At 38.7% G+C, this 17,491-nt stretch overlaps 1 protein-coding gene across 14 annotated transcripts in view; it reads right to left on the bottom strand.

The window, feature by feature from the left end:
* lrrc7 (leucine rich repeat containing 7) overlaps window positions 1-17,491 on the bottom strand; it is a 119,814-nt gene that overhangs the window by 63,742 nt on the left and 38,581 nt on the right. For 12 of the 14 annotated variants that reach the window (XM_068707710.1, XM_068707719.1, XM_068707705.1 and 9 more), the window contains exon 1: window positions 11,473-11,990. The exons of the other annotated variants lie outside the window; for them this stretch is intronic. Coding sequence is in view for 11 of the 12 variants with exons in the window: in XM_068707719.1 (XP_068563820.1) it covers window positions 11,473-11,497 (25 nt within the window). In the remaining variant the exon portion in view is untranslated. Of the gene's footprint in view, window positions 1-11,472; window positions 11,991-17,491 lie in introns of those variants that run through there. 14 annotated transcript variants of the gene reach the window in all.

The following is a 17,491-nucleotide window of genomic DNA, read 5'->3' as shown; positions in this document are numbered from 1 at the left end:
GAGGGTTCAGGGTTTGAGGCTTTAGGGGGGGCATTGGGATTGGGCCATACTCTACGCTATGGACCGAGAGTCAACAAGAAGAGGAAAGAAGGCAATAAAGAAGAAGAAGAAGAAGAAGAAGAAGAAGACATAGACGAAAGAGTGGAGATTAAGAAGAAGTCAATGATGCATTAAGCAGTAATGCTTTGGACACACACACACATACACATATCGATATATATATATATATATATATATATATATATATATATATATATATATATATATATATATATATAGTCACATGCTGCTCTACACACTCGTGGATGGGCACACACACGCAGTGACACAGTATGTTGCGCGCGCACACACACTGGTCTAATGGTCTCACGTGTTGTCGAGTGGTCTATTAACATTCTCCACACATCGGTGCCTACAGTGAGCTGGGGGACTTTGCTCTCAAATGTAAAGAAAAAACACTGTCAAACAAAATTACCGCACCACATCTCATCCCCGAGATGAACTCACGAACGAAAGAGAATCATTAAATGGAGCATCATTCAGATCGTGTTTACGGAGAGAAAATGAGGCTCATCTTGTTGTGTTTCACAGCACTTTCACATTGTATGCTTTCCGTTAGTAATATTATAGTAAGGACTGTTTGACCTGCTGTACTAAACTCTAAGCCAAAGAGCGGCTTGTGGAGCCAAACATATCATTAAAATGTCATATTATCTCAAAGTATTATCTTCTTTTCTCTAAAATAACAATAAACCCTTTTGACATTAAAATTTAACAATAGAAAAATTTCTCCAGCAGACACTTGTCAAAGCAAGAAAAGCACAGGTGGGACAAAGAAGTTTAATGATGGCTCTGTTCCATTAATGTTATTAGTCACACCTGAGTGTTTCCTGTTATGTATGCTTTTGGGTGAGGCATTTCTTTTTCTTTCTTTTGGGGAAAAGTAAGTGGTTTGAGGAGTTCCTTGCTGTCAAATAATTCATTACTGACTGCTACTGAAGAGAGGATGGAAAATAAATTTCCCTCCTCTGAGCCTAAAAGGAAGTGGCATCATGCCAAGTCACCACTTCCTCTTCTGATGCTGCTGGTGGAAGCAGCCCAGTTTGGGCAAAGCAGATGACCCCACTCTCTCTCCCCGTGTTATACTAAGCAGTGGTGGATTACCACTGTCAGCGAGACAAAAAATGAATGCAATATTGAACAATCACAATGCAACAAAAAAACAAACATAATCTACATCCTAAATAAGTGGTGTATTGTTGGGTATTAAAGCCTGAAATATCGTATTTATCTGTGCCATAGCTGTAGTAAAAACACATCAATGAGCCACATTGTTGCACTGGGTGACATTTTCCTTTAGTTTATTTTCAGTCGACCCCACATACACCATTCTGCTGATGGAAATATTCACTACTGCACCAAATCTGCAGCTGAAAATAGTCCCCAATGAGTAACGTTTGCTACAAACTCTGGCTTGTTTTTGAAACTTATCTAGCCTTTGTGAAAAATATAACTATATAATTGTGAGCTATTTATCAGTGTTGGAAAGTAACTACCGCTGCAAGGTGGTGTAGTGGCTAGCACTGTTGTCTTACAACAAGAGGAGCCCGGGGGGAGTTTGCATGTTCTCCCTGTGTCAGTGAGGGTTCCCTCTGGGTTCTCCGGCTTCCTCCAACAATCCAAAGATGTACAGCTTAGGTTACTTGATTTCTCTAAATTGCCCGTAGGTAAGCGTGAATGGTTGTCTGTCTCTATGTGTTGGCCCCCCACTTTCCTGATTGAAATAAAGGAATTAAATTAGCCCCGCTTTTTAATGCACACATTAATGCATCAATAATTACTGTGTAATCCAATAATATAATATATATTATTCTGAAATGGACCATTATCTGCACAATGATTACTTTTGCTTTTGGTACTTTAAGTATATTTTGATGCTAATACTTTTACTTAACTTAAATGTTGAATGCAGAACTTTTACATGTAACAGTATTTCTACACTGTGCTATTGCTACATTTACTGAAGTAAAAGATTTGAGTACTTCTTTTACCACTGCCATTTATAAATGTTGGGTTGGGACTGAGAGCCACATGGCTGCTGAACAGACTGTTGTTATGTTTTTTGGTCTTGTCCAGGGATTTGTTGACAGTAACAAAAAGTTAGAAAAATTACTTCCCATATTCAGCCCGACGGACCCAAATTTGGGTCCGCTGTAGCATTTACCGTCGAAAAAAGTCAATTTAGGCATGTGTACAATTTATGAATATGAATATGTTATATACCAAAAAAAAAAAAAATCTGGGTAAAACAAACAATCTAAGACATTTTTACAAACTCCAAACACCATTCTACACAACTATTATACGCAAATAAAAGATTTATCACAATATCACGTATTTCTAGCTCCGAGTTAGCATAACAAAGCTAGCGGTTAGCATAGACAACCGAGATAGCAAAAAGCACGAGCATTCGACACAGATTCCAGAACTACCATCAGAACGTCTCTCCGGTAAACCCTCACAAGGCTGTGAGCAAACAAACACCAGAAACACAATGCGCAATATCCTTCAAAATCATCCAAAGCTCCTCACCTTTTCGTTGTTCTGCTGTAAATCTCCGCTTAATTCCATCAACAATATTTCTACGTATTTCCGGTGCGTCTCTGAAATGTCCCCGTGTAGAAACAAGGGTCTGTCTAACTAGGCGCCGTGGGGGAAGGGATTTGATTGTCGGCGATCTTTACGCACGTTTCAGGCGACGCGCCACAGATTTAATCCTCACTGGCTAACGCTTCTGTCAATCAAAATAACGATGGGTCTGTCAATTCTGTGGACTCAGACGCTTCTAAGGAGGGTCCATTGACTCCAATCAACCAACCATAGGCTGAGCTAGGAGACATGGACTGGAAGCCAGATGAGAAAATCCCATGGATAACAGACATAAACAGGCTCAGAGAGGATCCAGGCTCTCTAAATGATGCCAAACTGCTGCATATGGATAGATTGAACACTATTAGTCATAAAAGAAGTGAAATATATAATTATATACTATATAAAATTATAATGGAACAGCTGGAACAAAATTACATTTTGGTTGACTTCGGCTGAAATCTCTGCACTCAAACCTCTCTAGCTCTTGAATGCTTCACTTTATCAAAGAACAAATTGTGCAGAGAGACTCTCAACCTATTGGGTTATGATCTGGGAGAGGTTTGAGCTTTCAACTACAACATTAAAAAAAATATCTTATCAAAATTGGATTATTTTTAAATCGGAGATAAAGAATTTCAATTTGTGCTGTGTTCCATCTTAATGTACTCTTAACCAGTAACATATATACTGATATTTACAAATCTGAACAAATCTCACAAGTGTCAGCTTTCTAAAATACCAAAACTATTAAAATACACCTTATATTTAGACGAAATACACTCTCTTTACTATGGGTATGCAATAATCGAGGAGAGGCCTACAAATAGGCTTAGGGCTGAATTAAGGAAGAACCTAAACACATAAACCAGGAGAGATGGTGATTACAGAGGAAAAAGCTGTCTTATTGAGATGATGAAATGGCGAAGAGCAGCGAACCCCAGCTTCCACTGAGACGAGCCATCTCTCACGTCTCTTCCTGTCTGATAGCCAATGACAGCTGAGGCGAGACAGACAGAGGAGGGACAGGACAGGAGGCAGATGCTGTGGATTTAGAGCGATTACTCTCCTGCTCTCAACTTATTCTTCTTCACTGCCTTCATTTGTCTCTCTGCTCACTCTGGTCTTCTGTTTTTAAAAGTTTCTTGAGTCACAATTATCCCAAAATTCTAAACACATGTTTTCCCATCTCATCTGTGCTCTTTCATAGCGCCATTTGTATCATATTTGCTACGTGAGTTTCAGAGACCTCTACGTAATTAACATGAGCAATACTTTCCTGAAAAACGTGTTGTATACAATCCTATACATGTCTGCAACTATCTGGTGGAGTTTCCATGCACTGCAGGCAGTAGCAGGCATTTAAATTCCATTTCCAAAATAGCAGCCGTCACGAAGTGACTCGTTCGTGTTCGGCAGGGAAATCGTTGCTAATTTTGAAACAGTTACGGTAAGAATAACATTTATAGTGTTACTAATATTTCAATATGAATATTTACTGTATTGAAGCAAACTATAATTACTTCATATTTCATTCCTTATTTTATAGTAAAATCGTGTTGAAAACATAGGTATCAAATATGATACAGCAGGTTTATAAAGTAATAATTCACCTGTGAATCCTTGTATTGTAGTTCATTGTGCACTCTGGATTATGCCATATCACAATGTCAAATACACTGTTTTGGTCATTTAATTAAACTAATTAAAGGTAGTAAGATATATTGAGTGGAAATTTATGTTTTTTATATATAAAAAAAAATTCTTGGCTATCATAATCTTTTGATATATTGCTAATTAATTAATTTAAAAAAAATAAATTCAGAGTAAACAATCAGATGCAAGCACTGCACAGGCAATCACTTATCCCATGTCTACTGTGGGAAATGTAAAGTCTATCTTTGCCTGAACAAGGACAGAAACTGTGCTTTGCCTGCCACGAGGCGAAACAAACAGGTTGTAAAAAGGTTGCTGTTTGGGAAAAAATAAGAACTGAAATGTTCCAAATGTTCCAAAAGCAATGAACATCATTAGTTATTGTTTCTAAAATAAAGATTGTTGTGATCAATAAATTGATAACTATGCCTGATGTATCAAATGTGATACAAAATTTTTTTTTTTTTTTTTTTTTACTAAAGGTCCAATAAACACTTCAATATCAAAAAATCTGAATTTTCTGAATATTATATCATGTGTCAGGCTTCACAGGGTTATGGAGGCTGTGGCTATTTCTGCTACAATAACATGGTCATTATTAATAGACTCAATAGCTTCAAATTACCTCCATGATAAAAGCTATGACGGATGAGAGGATCTTAAAGACTCTAACAGAAGCCCTAGGGTCGCTCTCTGTCTCCCGTACTCAGAGTCCTTGGACAAAGACCTTAGACCAGAGGCCTTTGTCCCAATAAGAGGAGACTGGGTCGCCCATGGCAACACATGGACCAACCAGCAAAGGATGCAGGCAGACCTGCCTCCTCCTGTGAGACTGTCACACTTTGCATCCCATTTCCAGGAATCACTGGATCAGTTCCGACTTGGCACATGTTTTGGGAAAGCCAACAATTTTATACTTCATCAGAGGGAGTACTGACTTTTTACATAATTTAAAGCATCTGTAGTGGGCATCCTGACAGCTAAGATGTTTTCAATGAACTACGACAATGTTTTGTACCCAGGATGAAAGTTTTTTGTGGAAATATAGAGTTAAATAAGAGTGGACAGCTGTGTTCTACAAGGGACTGACTTTTCAAGCTGTAAAAACACATTTGCACTGCAACAAATATTATTTAATTTATTTTTTTCCTCTATAACAGGGTGTGCGAAACCAGAAAGGGGATATATCGCTATTTCAATGCTGTCTTTGAGCTCATTTTAGAGCTTTGACAGGAGTTATTTTAGTGTACAGTCTACTTTGACACAGAGCTTGTGGTTTCCATCGAACAGAAAGCTGAAAGAAGAACAGCTATTAATCAAAGCTAAGTGCGGTACCTAATGATTTATGACTGGACTGAAGACAGTGCACATTTCCCAGAAAGGTGTCATGCATGTCTGAAAGCACCCACGGACAAGTTTTGGGCCTAAACCCAGAAGTCCTGCACCTTCCAGTGATGTTACGGCTATTTTACCAATAAAGGTTGTTCAAATGTAAAGACTTCTTGTTCAGGAGACTTGATGTCCTGCAAAATGTTGTTTCGAGTAACATGCTTGACTTTATTTGAATCAACTTCCTGTCACTATAAACTAAACCACTGCCTTTAATGACATTTTTGCAAAAAAGTGAAACAAACAGAAAATACATTTCCCAACCTATAAGGTCATAGGCTACATGCACTCTACTTGGAGCGTCATCCATATCCACACACTGTACAGTCCATACTATATATGATGCCCTAACTAGAGTCACATGACGATTTCTCTCTGAGTGGTGAAAACTTGAGGCATTAAAAATGGGGTCATGGGTGGAAAGAGAAACCTTGTCCTGTAGGCCATGGAGGTAAATAAAACTACACACACATACACACACAAACCTTGCTGATTCAGCAGAAACACTGGGTCACACTGTGCGACACATTGGACAAGTGTGAAAGACTCAGCTATCCACACACACACACACACACACACACACACACACACACATACACACACACACACACACACACACACACACACACACACTGAGCCTATCGCACAGTGTTAAATACCTTGCTACAGTCCTGCCAGGTTGTTTAACAACTGCATGGTTACCTATGGTTTCTGTCAAACTGTTAATTTGTCCATTATTAACGTACAAGTGCAAAATATACTGCCGCCACATAATGTGAATCCCAGCAGTGGATCCTTGTATTTTATATATGAAATAGCAGTGAGGCACATATGTTGCCATGCTGCCCCACCACTGTCCCCTGAGAAGCTGCATTACCTCAGAAATGGACCCCTAACTCGGCACACATAGCTACAATAACCTTGCTTGACTTCCTCCTTGTCAGTGACAGCTCCTTTTTTGTGTTCTTGCAGCTGTCACGATGGATAAGGAAAGACTTTTTTGTGTGGCAGAGAAATACATGGAGCTCTGTGACCTGTCCCGTCACTGTATCATAAGAAAGATGCCTGCTGAGCCACAGCTGTGGATCTTGAAGTGAAGCCTGAGGAATCACATGACACTACTGCAATAGTCATTTCGAACTTCATTGTACAACTTTGGCTCAGAACCACTCAAAACAACGGGGAAAAGATGATAATATAAGAACAATGACAATATAGAAATTGTTAAAAGACTTCTGAACAATGCTGCAGAAATAATATTTCTGGTATGTATTCCAGTTTGAATTAAAAATAAACTCTAAGTTTAACTATGATGCAACATACGTAATTAATCAATTAAAATGCAATGCAAACTGTTCAAGTTAATATAAGACATTATATAATTTATAGTGATTATTTTCATTCTCAATTTTTCTTTTGTATTAATTGACTAATCATTTTGGTTATAAAATGTCAGAAAATGTATGATATGTTCCCAGAGCCCAAGATGGTATCTTCAAAAGTCTTGTTATATCAGACCAACAACAAAAAAAGTGACTGCTACTGCCCTTTGTTTCTACATAGTTTGCCTTTCACAACGGCCATTTCATTTAATAATGAATATAATTTATATTTATGTTGGACGTTAAATAGTTAAGAAGCTTATTCTCATTTGTAAATAATAATAATGTTGTACAGTTAAAAGCTGGTATTATTTATGGAGCTGTCCTGCAAATATTTCAGGAATAAAAGTCTTGTGTGTTAACAAATGAAGGGATCCTGTACACAAAAAAACTTTTTAAAGGGCTTTTTTGAAATTGGAACAGGAAGTGTCTAGTTAAAAATAAATGGTAAGTGTTTCATGTCTGTGACATATTCCACAGATATAGACATTGAAACTGTTGGCACGATGTCAATGGACTGTCGAAAAGATAATTTTCACAGGTTTTTTTTTTGCTGTCTGACAAAAGCACACAATTCAGAATTGTAACTTGAATACATGATGTAGTATAGAATGAACATCCAGAGCAAAATTAGCACTGTTGGATGAAGTACAATACTTTACACCCAGATTCCTTCTCCTGTTAGACTATACAGGGCTATCCATTCTCTCTTATTCGAGCCAAAGAATCATGTCACCCTGGAGAGAACAATGTGCATGATGCAACCATGGCGACACTTTCACGGAGACTGGAGAAGGGACAGAACGGATGCTCTCACATGAGTCTGTACTCGCAGAAAAGAAGAAGTCACATTAAACCGTCTAAATGAACAAAATGGATGAGATTAATTTATCCTGTGAGAGACCAGCTTGCAACAGTTTCATGCAGCCTGTGTGAACCTACAATACAGTACGTGCCATGACCAAGAGGATAATGTTTCAGTCTGTTCGTCCTCCCTCCTCTCCTCTCTGCTTCTCTAAAAATCCTGCAAAGGTTCCCTAACATGGATTTGGAGGTTTTAGAAAATGCAGCAACATTGCATGACATTGTAAGTGTGTGGTTTCTGCCTAAACATGGCGCAATGTTTCGAGACCATAATCCAAAATCTGACAAAAATGCCGTCCATGTATAGGCTTAAAAGGTGGCTGTGAAGTGTTTGCAGCTTTGGTCAGATAGAACTCAAGTTACAAAGGACTTATGACAGAATAAAATATCACAATCTCTTCTCAGAAGAAATGTTGAAACTTGGAAAGTTGGCCGTAACTTCATTATCGATTAATCTGAGCATGATTTTTTGGATTGTTGAATCAGAAAATACTGAAAGTGTCCATAGAAATGCTCAAGTAGATGCTTTGGAATATCTTCTTTAGTCCAGCCACAGGTCAAAAACCAAAATATATTCAGTTTATGATGATATAAAACAGGGAAAAAAGCTGACATTTTTTATATTGGAAAAGATGGAATTACATAATTTTTAAAGTGTATTGCTTAAGAAATGACTTCAAAGATGAATCTATTATCTCTCTTCTCTATCATAAAAAAAATCAATCAGCCAATTGTTGCCGTATATATTCATCACTCTATCCATCTATAAGTTTAGAATGTGCCAAACAATCAACGTTTTGTGAAAATATCCTCAATACTTTGCTTCCATGTTGAGCTGTCTCACTCTTCGAAGCTCCAAAGAGCATTTCTTGGTCACATTGTGGCAAAGACACGACTGTCAAAGACCGTTTTCTGTGGCTTCATTAATCTAACTAGACTTTTCATCACCTTCTTCAGCACCAATACATCACAACCATACCCCCCCGCCCTCCGGGTAACATCACATTTCATCCTCATCATCAGAACACACACACACACACACACACACACACACACACACACACACGCTGCAGAGAAACTGGTATCTCTGTCCCCGTTCCCTCACTGAGTCTCTTTCCCTTGGCCCGTCACCATGGCGATGGGAGCCGGTTCCATGGATACAGTCACTAGGCAACCAGCAGCATCAGCAGCAGCAGGAACAGCAGTGTCAGAGCTACAGTGGAGCAGCACAGAGAGCTGCCTGCAAGTTTGCTCTTCGAAGAGGAAATGTTAATGTGTTTATTGTGTCTTGCATCTGAAGCCTCTTACATTCCACTCAACACTAGAGGTGCTGACTGCAATTTAGACATAAGGCATAAGAGGACTCGGACGAGTGAGTACAGCTATAGCTAGGACTAAAATGGGTACGGTGTAAAAGAATATCCATAAACCTTATTATAACAACAATACTTTCACCATCATTGCTGTCTCACTTATGGATTCTGCTTCTCTTTCTTAATCTCACTGTATGCTTTTATCTCACATAAAAGGGATTAACCAAAGACATAAGAGCAATTGCATCTTACTTTCATTATTATTTTCTTGATCAATCAATAATTAATTTGGTCAATAAAATGTCATAAAAGAGTCACCTAAAACCCAACGTTACCTCTTCAAAATGATTTATCAGACCAATTGTCCAAAACCCCAAAATATATGTTTTATATCCCAGAGATCCTCCTGCTTGAAAAAATTACTTTAACAATGAATCAATCATCAAAATAGATGCAGATTACTTTTCTGTCGATTGACTGATCAATCAGTGGACTAGCTACACTGCTAATAACAGCTGGCATCAGAAAAAGACATTGACCAAATGCTGTTAGGTATAGGATTTCTTTTAGATACAGACATTTCTGTAAAAGATGAACTCCTAAAAACCTTATTTTTCAACCGTTTATTTTTATTTAAACTAAGTTATTTAAAATATGATTAAGGCATGAGTGTCTGTATTTTGAATAATTAAAGACCAAAACGCCATTGCTGCAATAAAATTATGAAAAAGTTTCTAAAATTCTTGAAACAAATTGATTCATGTTGAAAGCAGGTTGAAATATATTCCTCCAGCACATACATTCTAAGGGACTCAATTTCAGACTGAAATAACTTGATAAGAGGGATATTTTAACCACAGATAAATTAAATGTGGTGGAGTAGACATTTAAAGTAGCACACAATGAAAATAACAAAATAAAGTACCTCAAAACTGTACAGAGCTTGAGTAAATGTACCTGGTTGCATTGCCACTGGAGCACACTTCTACCAGGTTATTCAATACTTTTTTTAAAAAGTTGGTGGAGAGCACAGTCTCAGTATCAATTTAGAGTCTCCAAAACTTGCGAGTCTGCCATAGAGCCAACAGAGGCTACTCTACATGTCTGAAAAATTGTATGTTGTACACGCAGACACAACCTGGACTTCTGGGCTCCTTGATGCCAAAGAAAGACATCAAAACTAAAAACACATCACGGCCTGTTTGTAAAATGGTACAAAATATGGCTATTAGCAGTGGCTGCAAACCAATGCTCATCTTATTGGCAACACAGACGGAGAAGCTTTTAAAAAGGTTGCATTGAAGATTGTGATTAAATATTCCCTTTGATTAGAAGAAGCCCTTTTTTTTGCATGTTGCTTTAGTGCCCGCTCGCTATGTGTGCTGTTTAGCGATAAGGCTGTGCGAAAAAAAATTACAGCACATCACTCCGAAAATCTGATCCAGACAATAAAAGTGTTGAACCTTGTACAGGTGTATAACAGCAGCAATGAAGCATTTAGCCGAATGGTTAACAAGCATTTGTCATTACAAGCGTGACTGATAATGGGCAGGATAGGCTAATAAGCTACAACACCTCAGGCTGCTGGATTTAACAGGTGTGTGTGTGTGTGTGTGTGTGTGTGTGTGTGTGTGTGTGTGTGTGTGTGTGTGTGTGTGAGAGAGTGATAATGTCTTATAAGAAAGCATGAAGCTATCATAGCAGAACAGCTGGGCTACATGTCAAGACAGGAGGGTATGTGACACTGCACCATATATCATCTTTACATACACACACATACACACACACGCACACACTCCCCGCTCTCTCTCCCTCTTCCTGCAGTCATAGCTGTTTCATTAGCTCATCACAGAGCTTGATAGGCCCGCAGTCTATGAAATGATGTATAGGGACCATTTTTATGGAAATAAAAGTGGGAAAAAAAATCTAAATGATTATATATAGCCTACAGTGAAAGGAGTTGTTGCAAATATTAACTAATGTCATTATTTGTCGCATGAGACTAATTAAACATTTATGGTCAGGAGAAAATCATGTGTATGACAGAAAATCTATAGTATATGTTGGATAATAAAAAATGACATTTTATGCAATACGGTCAGGATGATTAACCACAGATTCCTTATATGTCGATATGAATTAGATTATTATTTAAGGGGTCATTAACACACACTGAATGACGAATACTGCAGCAGGTAGAGTCAATCTGGTTGCCTTACGTTGTAAAGTAGAGTAGTTATCCATCTGGCAAGCTGCTGGTGGCGGATCCGTTTTTATTTAATTTTTTTTCTTTTCTTAAATCACTCTGGTTGCCCCCGTGGACACCGCAGCACCGGACTGGATCAGTCTACCGGGGCGAACAGAGCCGGTGTGAAACCAGGACAGGTACCCGCGCGACCAGCCTCATCTTTAGTAACCCCGGGGCCAGAAAACGGAGGAGGAAACTCGGGCAGCGAGACTCATGTCAGAATCGCTCGGTACGGTTTAAATCCAAGTCGGTTCCACAACGTTTTCAGTCAGATCTCCTCAGTGGATTTCGTTGTAAAATGCCTCGCTCCGCCTCCATGTAAAAACAAAAAAAAAAGAATAAAAAAAGCCAAGATGCGGGCACTCCGGGTAAGAGAAAGGTCAGTATGGGGTTATGAAAATCACACCGGGTGAACGGATCCGTGACCGAGAGAGGAGCGGTGCCCTTCTTCTTCTCCGTTACCGTAAACCCCGCTGCAGGGAAAACACATTCAGCAGGAGCGTCTCCTCCCATCTATCCCCCGTAGAGAGAGACACAGAGAGAGAGAGAGAGAGAGAGAGAGAGAGAGAGAGGGGGGGGGGAGCGAGATGGCTGAAGATGGAACGAGGACGCCAGAGTTTGCGCGTGCGTATGAATGTGCGCGCCAACGTGTTGTAAGCCTAATTGTGCACGGATGTGTATATGTGTGTGAAAAAGATACACAGAATGGAAGTCATCTTCTTAGCTCATTCTGGTACCTCACACACACACACACACACACACACGCACACAGAGCGTGTCCCTGAGACTGTTGCCAAGCTGCCTCCATCTTTTCCTGTGAGAATTTTTTTCTTTTCTTTTATATGTTCAAAAATAGCTTAATGTTGAAAAAAAGAGTATTTGAAATGATTATTTGGTTTGGTTGTTGGATATTTTACTACACTACTGTGTTATTCTAAGCATATTTAGGCCCTATGTAGACTATGGGGCTGTTTTCATGATTAATCAGCTGAAACAGTCCCAATTTCCGGATCCTCCAAGGTGACTTCAGTTTACTATCCCATCGATCCCTACATTTGAGAAGCCTACACAGGAGGATATCTGGATGTTTAATTTTGAAAAATGAAATAGGCGTTTAATCAATTATTAATATAATTGCTGATTAATTTTCTGTCCACTGACTAATCAGTTAATCCAGTTATCGTTACAGCTGAGCTCTATATAATAAAAGTACTGCAAATACTCATATGTCATGTCTTATTTTCCAGCCTCCTGTTAAAGAGATTTGAGGTTGTTTATTAGCAAAGATGAAAAAAGAATATGCACTGTCATCTAGATATATATGTATTGCACAATTGGAAGATGGTCAAAATCTAAGCTTGAGAGGCAAAGATATCCAGACTCACAATTTCCTGGCGTATGAGTCCATCTTCATAGCGTCTGTCATTGTGCCATGTCCATGTCATATCAGAGTTATCCGAGCATGATAAGCAATTTCTGACTTGAAGAAGCATTGTAATTATGACTGGGAACGTTTTTTAAAGTTTCCGATATATCAGTCTTGGCGCTCAACAAAACGTAAGTGCACTGAAAGCTAAACTAACATGGGTGTCTGTCATTGAAGACAATTAAAACCTACATTTAATGAATATAGTGTTAAATTCCAAATGCACAATACTTTTTTAACACTCACACATCCAAGTCTGCAATTATACAACCGTTTTCAGATGTCCAACAATTTGATCGCTTGAAAGTCTTACATTTTTCTAATCTGCAGAATCAGACCCTCCCTGCCTTCGTAAACACCCATATCTTTCAAAAGTCCGCTCTGTAACGCAGGCTTTCATGGTTATTAGCATCTCCAGAGCCACAGAAAGACCATATACAACTGTTTGCAAAGGCCAGATAGTACTCACATTGACAAATAAACTGATCTTCAGGAGAAAATATGCCAAACTTTAACCTGCTCCCTCGCAAACCTTTTAGCTGCTCGCTCGCTGCAGTTTTTCTTTTTGACAGTAAGTGGGCGGACCCAGTCTCTACATCTAATTGGTTACAATCCTCGTCTTTGGATAGACCGGATATCACTGTGACACAGACTCAGATTTTCAGAGATTTTCAGATTGCACTATCCGTGCAGTAATAATGTACATCTTACTGCATGGGTACTTTTACTTTCTGCACTTAAAGTACATTTTGCTGATAATAACATACTTGACTAAGGTTTTGAATGCAGGTATTTACTTGTAATGGATTGTTTCATCAGTATTACTACGTTTACTGCAGTGAAGGATCTGAATACTTTTTCATCCACTAATTACTTGTCAGTGATTTAAATTGGGCAAACAGTTAATATAGAAACAGTGGTCCCTAATCTTGGCTACAGATCCTTGAGCGGGTCCAAATTGTTGCTCATATTATATACAACTACATTATATCTCTTCTGTAAACACAACAGTATGATTAAATAGGATAACATAATGTTTTAATCAATTAAGATCAAAGAGCTTCTTTGAGCTGTTTGTCAGAAGAGGTTTGACTGTCAAACACACATTGTCTGTAATAGAATGAGTGAATTTAAATCAATCTGAGCAACTTGACTCCATTTACAAGAGAAACATATTTTTAATTATTGTATTTCAAAACGCTATTAACATAATTTGTATTTCATCAGCTTCTACAGTTTGAAAAGTTTACAAAACCTGTCAGACAAATGTAGAACATTCTACGATGTAGTGGAGTAGTGTTTAGTGGTGGATTGAAAACCACCTCTAACAGACCTAGCGTCTGTGTCAGAGTGATATCCGGCCAGTCCAAAGACGAGGATTGTAACCAATTAGATTAGAGACTGGGTCTGCCCACTCACTGTCAAAAAGATAAACTGCGAGCGAGCGAGCAGCTAAAAGGTTCGCGAGGGAGCAGGTTAAAGTTTCGCAAGCGAGCAGAGTAAATTTCGCTCACGCGAGAGGGAATTTTGCTCGCGGAGTGATGTAAAAGCGCTCGTCAAAGTAAAATACGCGTGCAGCTATTTCATTTGTGCGCACGCATGGATCTCATTTGTGCTCTCGGATTTTGCCAGCGATTTGCCTTCATAGATATCACTCTTCTGCAGGAAAGTTCTTGAAAATGTATGACCCGGAGAACGTAAATTTACTGGCAGCAGGGACGCTAACGTTTCTAAGGCTAATTTAGCTTGAGCTAGCTAACATTACAGAGCTAACATTAGCTCCACCAATATTAGAAACCTAATGTAATGAAACAGACCAATTGGAACATTATCTGAGATGTTAACAGTTCAATATTCATAAAGACAAAACAATATTGGAGACTTTGGATTTCGGTTTATAAGCATAACGTTACCTCGGCTCCTCAGTTGATCTCCACATGACTGTTAATCAGAAGGATGTACTGAAGCTGTGATGTCCAAAGTCACGTTCAGAAGAGGTCGGTCACGTCTTGTCACTCAAAAATTACTTTTAGGCAATGAGCAGTTTGAATAATAAAAATATTCTATCGTCATTACAGACACATTAACCTAAAATAGACAGTACGATGTAGATGGATAGTGATTCACTGAACTTGTATAAAGATGCATATATCCACCACTTCATGAAAAATACTATATCGTGCTGTTAAATTACGGTAGTCTGCTATTATTGTTAATTGACGGCATTAACTGTTAATTTACAGCATTAACTGTTAATTTGCTTGCGAGGGATGAACATTTAACTGTATGTTACAATTATTATGAAATACTTTAAGATACCGTTGAAAATCCACCGTAAATTTATAGCAATTTGTTACAGTTATGATTGCATACAGTGGTGTTGAGATGGGCATCATAGATGTGAGTGAACAGCCAGAGCTCAGAGTTCAAAGCACGCTGCTCGTAGTCAGCAGCCGATTGAGCGGATTGCTGTTTTGCTAGCTGATTGAGCGGATTGCTGTTTTGCGCCTTCCTGAGCCCAACGAGCTCATCCTTAGTCGGCAAGAGGCCAATTAAATTATATTTGTTGTCTTTAATATCTGTTTGCAAAGTAATAAATCTGCTTCACATACAGGTGGCCGTTTCTTCGGTCTTGGCAACTAAATGATTAAACTTCAATGTGCAGTTCGGAACTGTGTATCTCCTCAGCTCAGAGGTTTGACCTGAATATGTAATATGTTGCCAGCAGTCTTTCACCTCAGCTACACATTTTGGGTTGATCAGTAAATATTAGCAATTCAGCCAAGAACATCAATAAATGTTGCAGATTACGTCAAATTGTAACAAATTTTTCCACATCTGCACATGGTGACTCTAGCGGTTAAGTTCAGGGAAATATAGTGGTTACAGCAAATAAACTATTGTTACTGTATGCTTAGGGTCAAAAGTTGGACACTTACTTTCTGCCCTGCTTCCTGAATAGCACATTATTTCCTGCATTGGCACTGAGCAGCACTAATGGACATAAATTACATAGCATGAACTATTGCACTCCTCCCACAATGGTCCGTTAAGATACACTATACTCAACACTAAACACATACAAATCAGATCAAAGCACAAATAATAGTGCCATGAAATCACCATGTGACTCACGGACAAGCACCAGCTCATTTATGACCACATGACAGTTCCCTCATTAAAAAACGGTTTCAACTGGAGTTTGAAATGATTCTAGTCATGAGCCTTTTTAAATTCTTAAGTTTAAATCCTGAGATGTGGAATCATCCAGTATGGTCACAAATCCCAGGGATACTGAGCTGAGATTAGAGAAGCAGGCTTGTGGCGTGAGGGAGGTCATGTGTGGGATGTCATGACAACAGCATCAGGCTTATAACGAGAACAGTCCATCACCATTGTGTTACCGCCATCAGTGATAGTGTCTACACAGACGTTTATTTAAATGAAAATCTTTGAGAATGCCACTTTAAAGGAGCACGATATGAGAGAGCGTTCCAATTGCCTCTCAGCGGCTGTCAGCGTGGTGATGGTGCGCCGGCACTGGAACAACAACAACACTCACGGAGGGAAAGCTCCTTCATTCTCTGCTCAGGAAGACATTACTCAACTATACATATAGCTCATAGTGGTTTCTACTATATTAATGCTCTGGATGTTAAATACAGCCTCTTTAAACTGACTTCAGACACTTGATAACTAAACATGACTGAGGACCTTCAGCTCTACTTCATTCCACTGTGCTCAACTCCACTCAAACAAATGACATAGTATCCTTATGCCATCTGTGCCAGTTGGCAGAGCCATGATGAAGCTCCAGTTAAACCCAGATGGCAGCGCCGGGACTCTCCAAGATTGACTGAGTTTAACAACAGTCTGGGAGAAAACAGGAAGCTGGCCAGCCGGTCACTCTGTCAGTCTACAAGTCATCTCCCTCTCTTTCTCCCTCCCTGTTTGCTGGGTCACCTTGAGGATCGTCCAAATCCATAGTTGATAAGACACCAACTGAAACATTAAAGTTTTTACTTCCAGGGATGCAACTTCCTGAAACTGAATTTGAAAAAGTTTAAATCCTGTTTAATCGATGGGAGGGTGGTAACAATTTAGAGGTACCTTGGTGTATAGAACAGAACAAGTATAGAATTGTAGTATTGGTTAGTAGCATACTTTAAAGGCTCGTGTCCAAATGGATAAACCTGTGTATTTCTTGGAAAAATGTGAGTCTCATCTGTTACTGACTGCTTATTTAGTTTAGACTGATACGAGTTGTATAATGTGTATAATGTTGAGGGATCCTTAAACATTTTTTTTTTTTTAAATCCTCATGGTTTTTCTACATGCAGCTGTGCACTCTTGCACTGGCCCTCTGCTATATTACAGGGATGTTACCACAGTTTTATAAAGCATGAGCCACAAGAGGCCAGACAGTGATTTAGAATCAATACAAGGAGCTTTATGTATTTTTCCTAATAACTGCTTTCTTTAAAGTCTAATCCCAAATGTTATATCAAAAACAATATATATTCTAATTGATAACTTTATAGGAATACAAATACTTTGCTGCATT

This window comes from Cebidichthys violaceus, unplaced genomic scaffold (genome assembly GCF_023349555.1).
Source record: "Cebidichthys violaceus isolate CVI_PGR_0920_01 unplaced genomic scaffold, fCebVio1.0.p SCAF_13, whole genome shotgun sequence".
NCBI classification, from domain to species: Eukaryota; Metazoa; Chordata; class Actinopteri; order Perciformes; family Stichaeidae; genus Cebidichthys; species Cebidichthys violaceus.
This window is presented reverse-complemented; position numbering and strand designations above follow the sequence as displayed.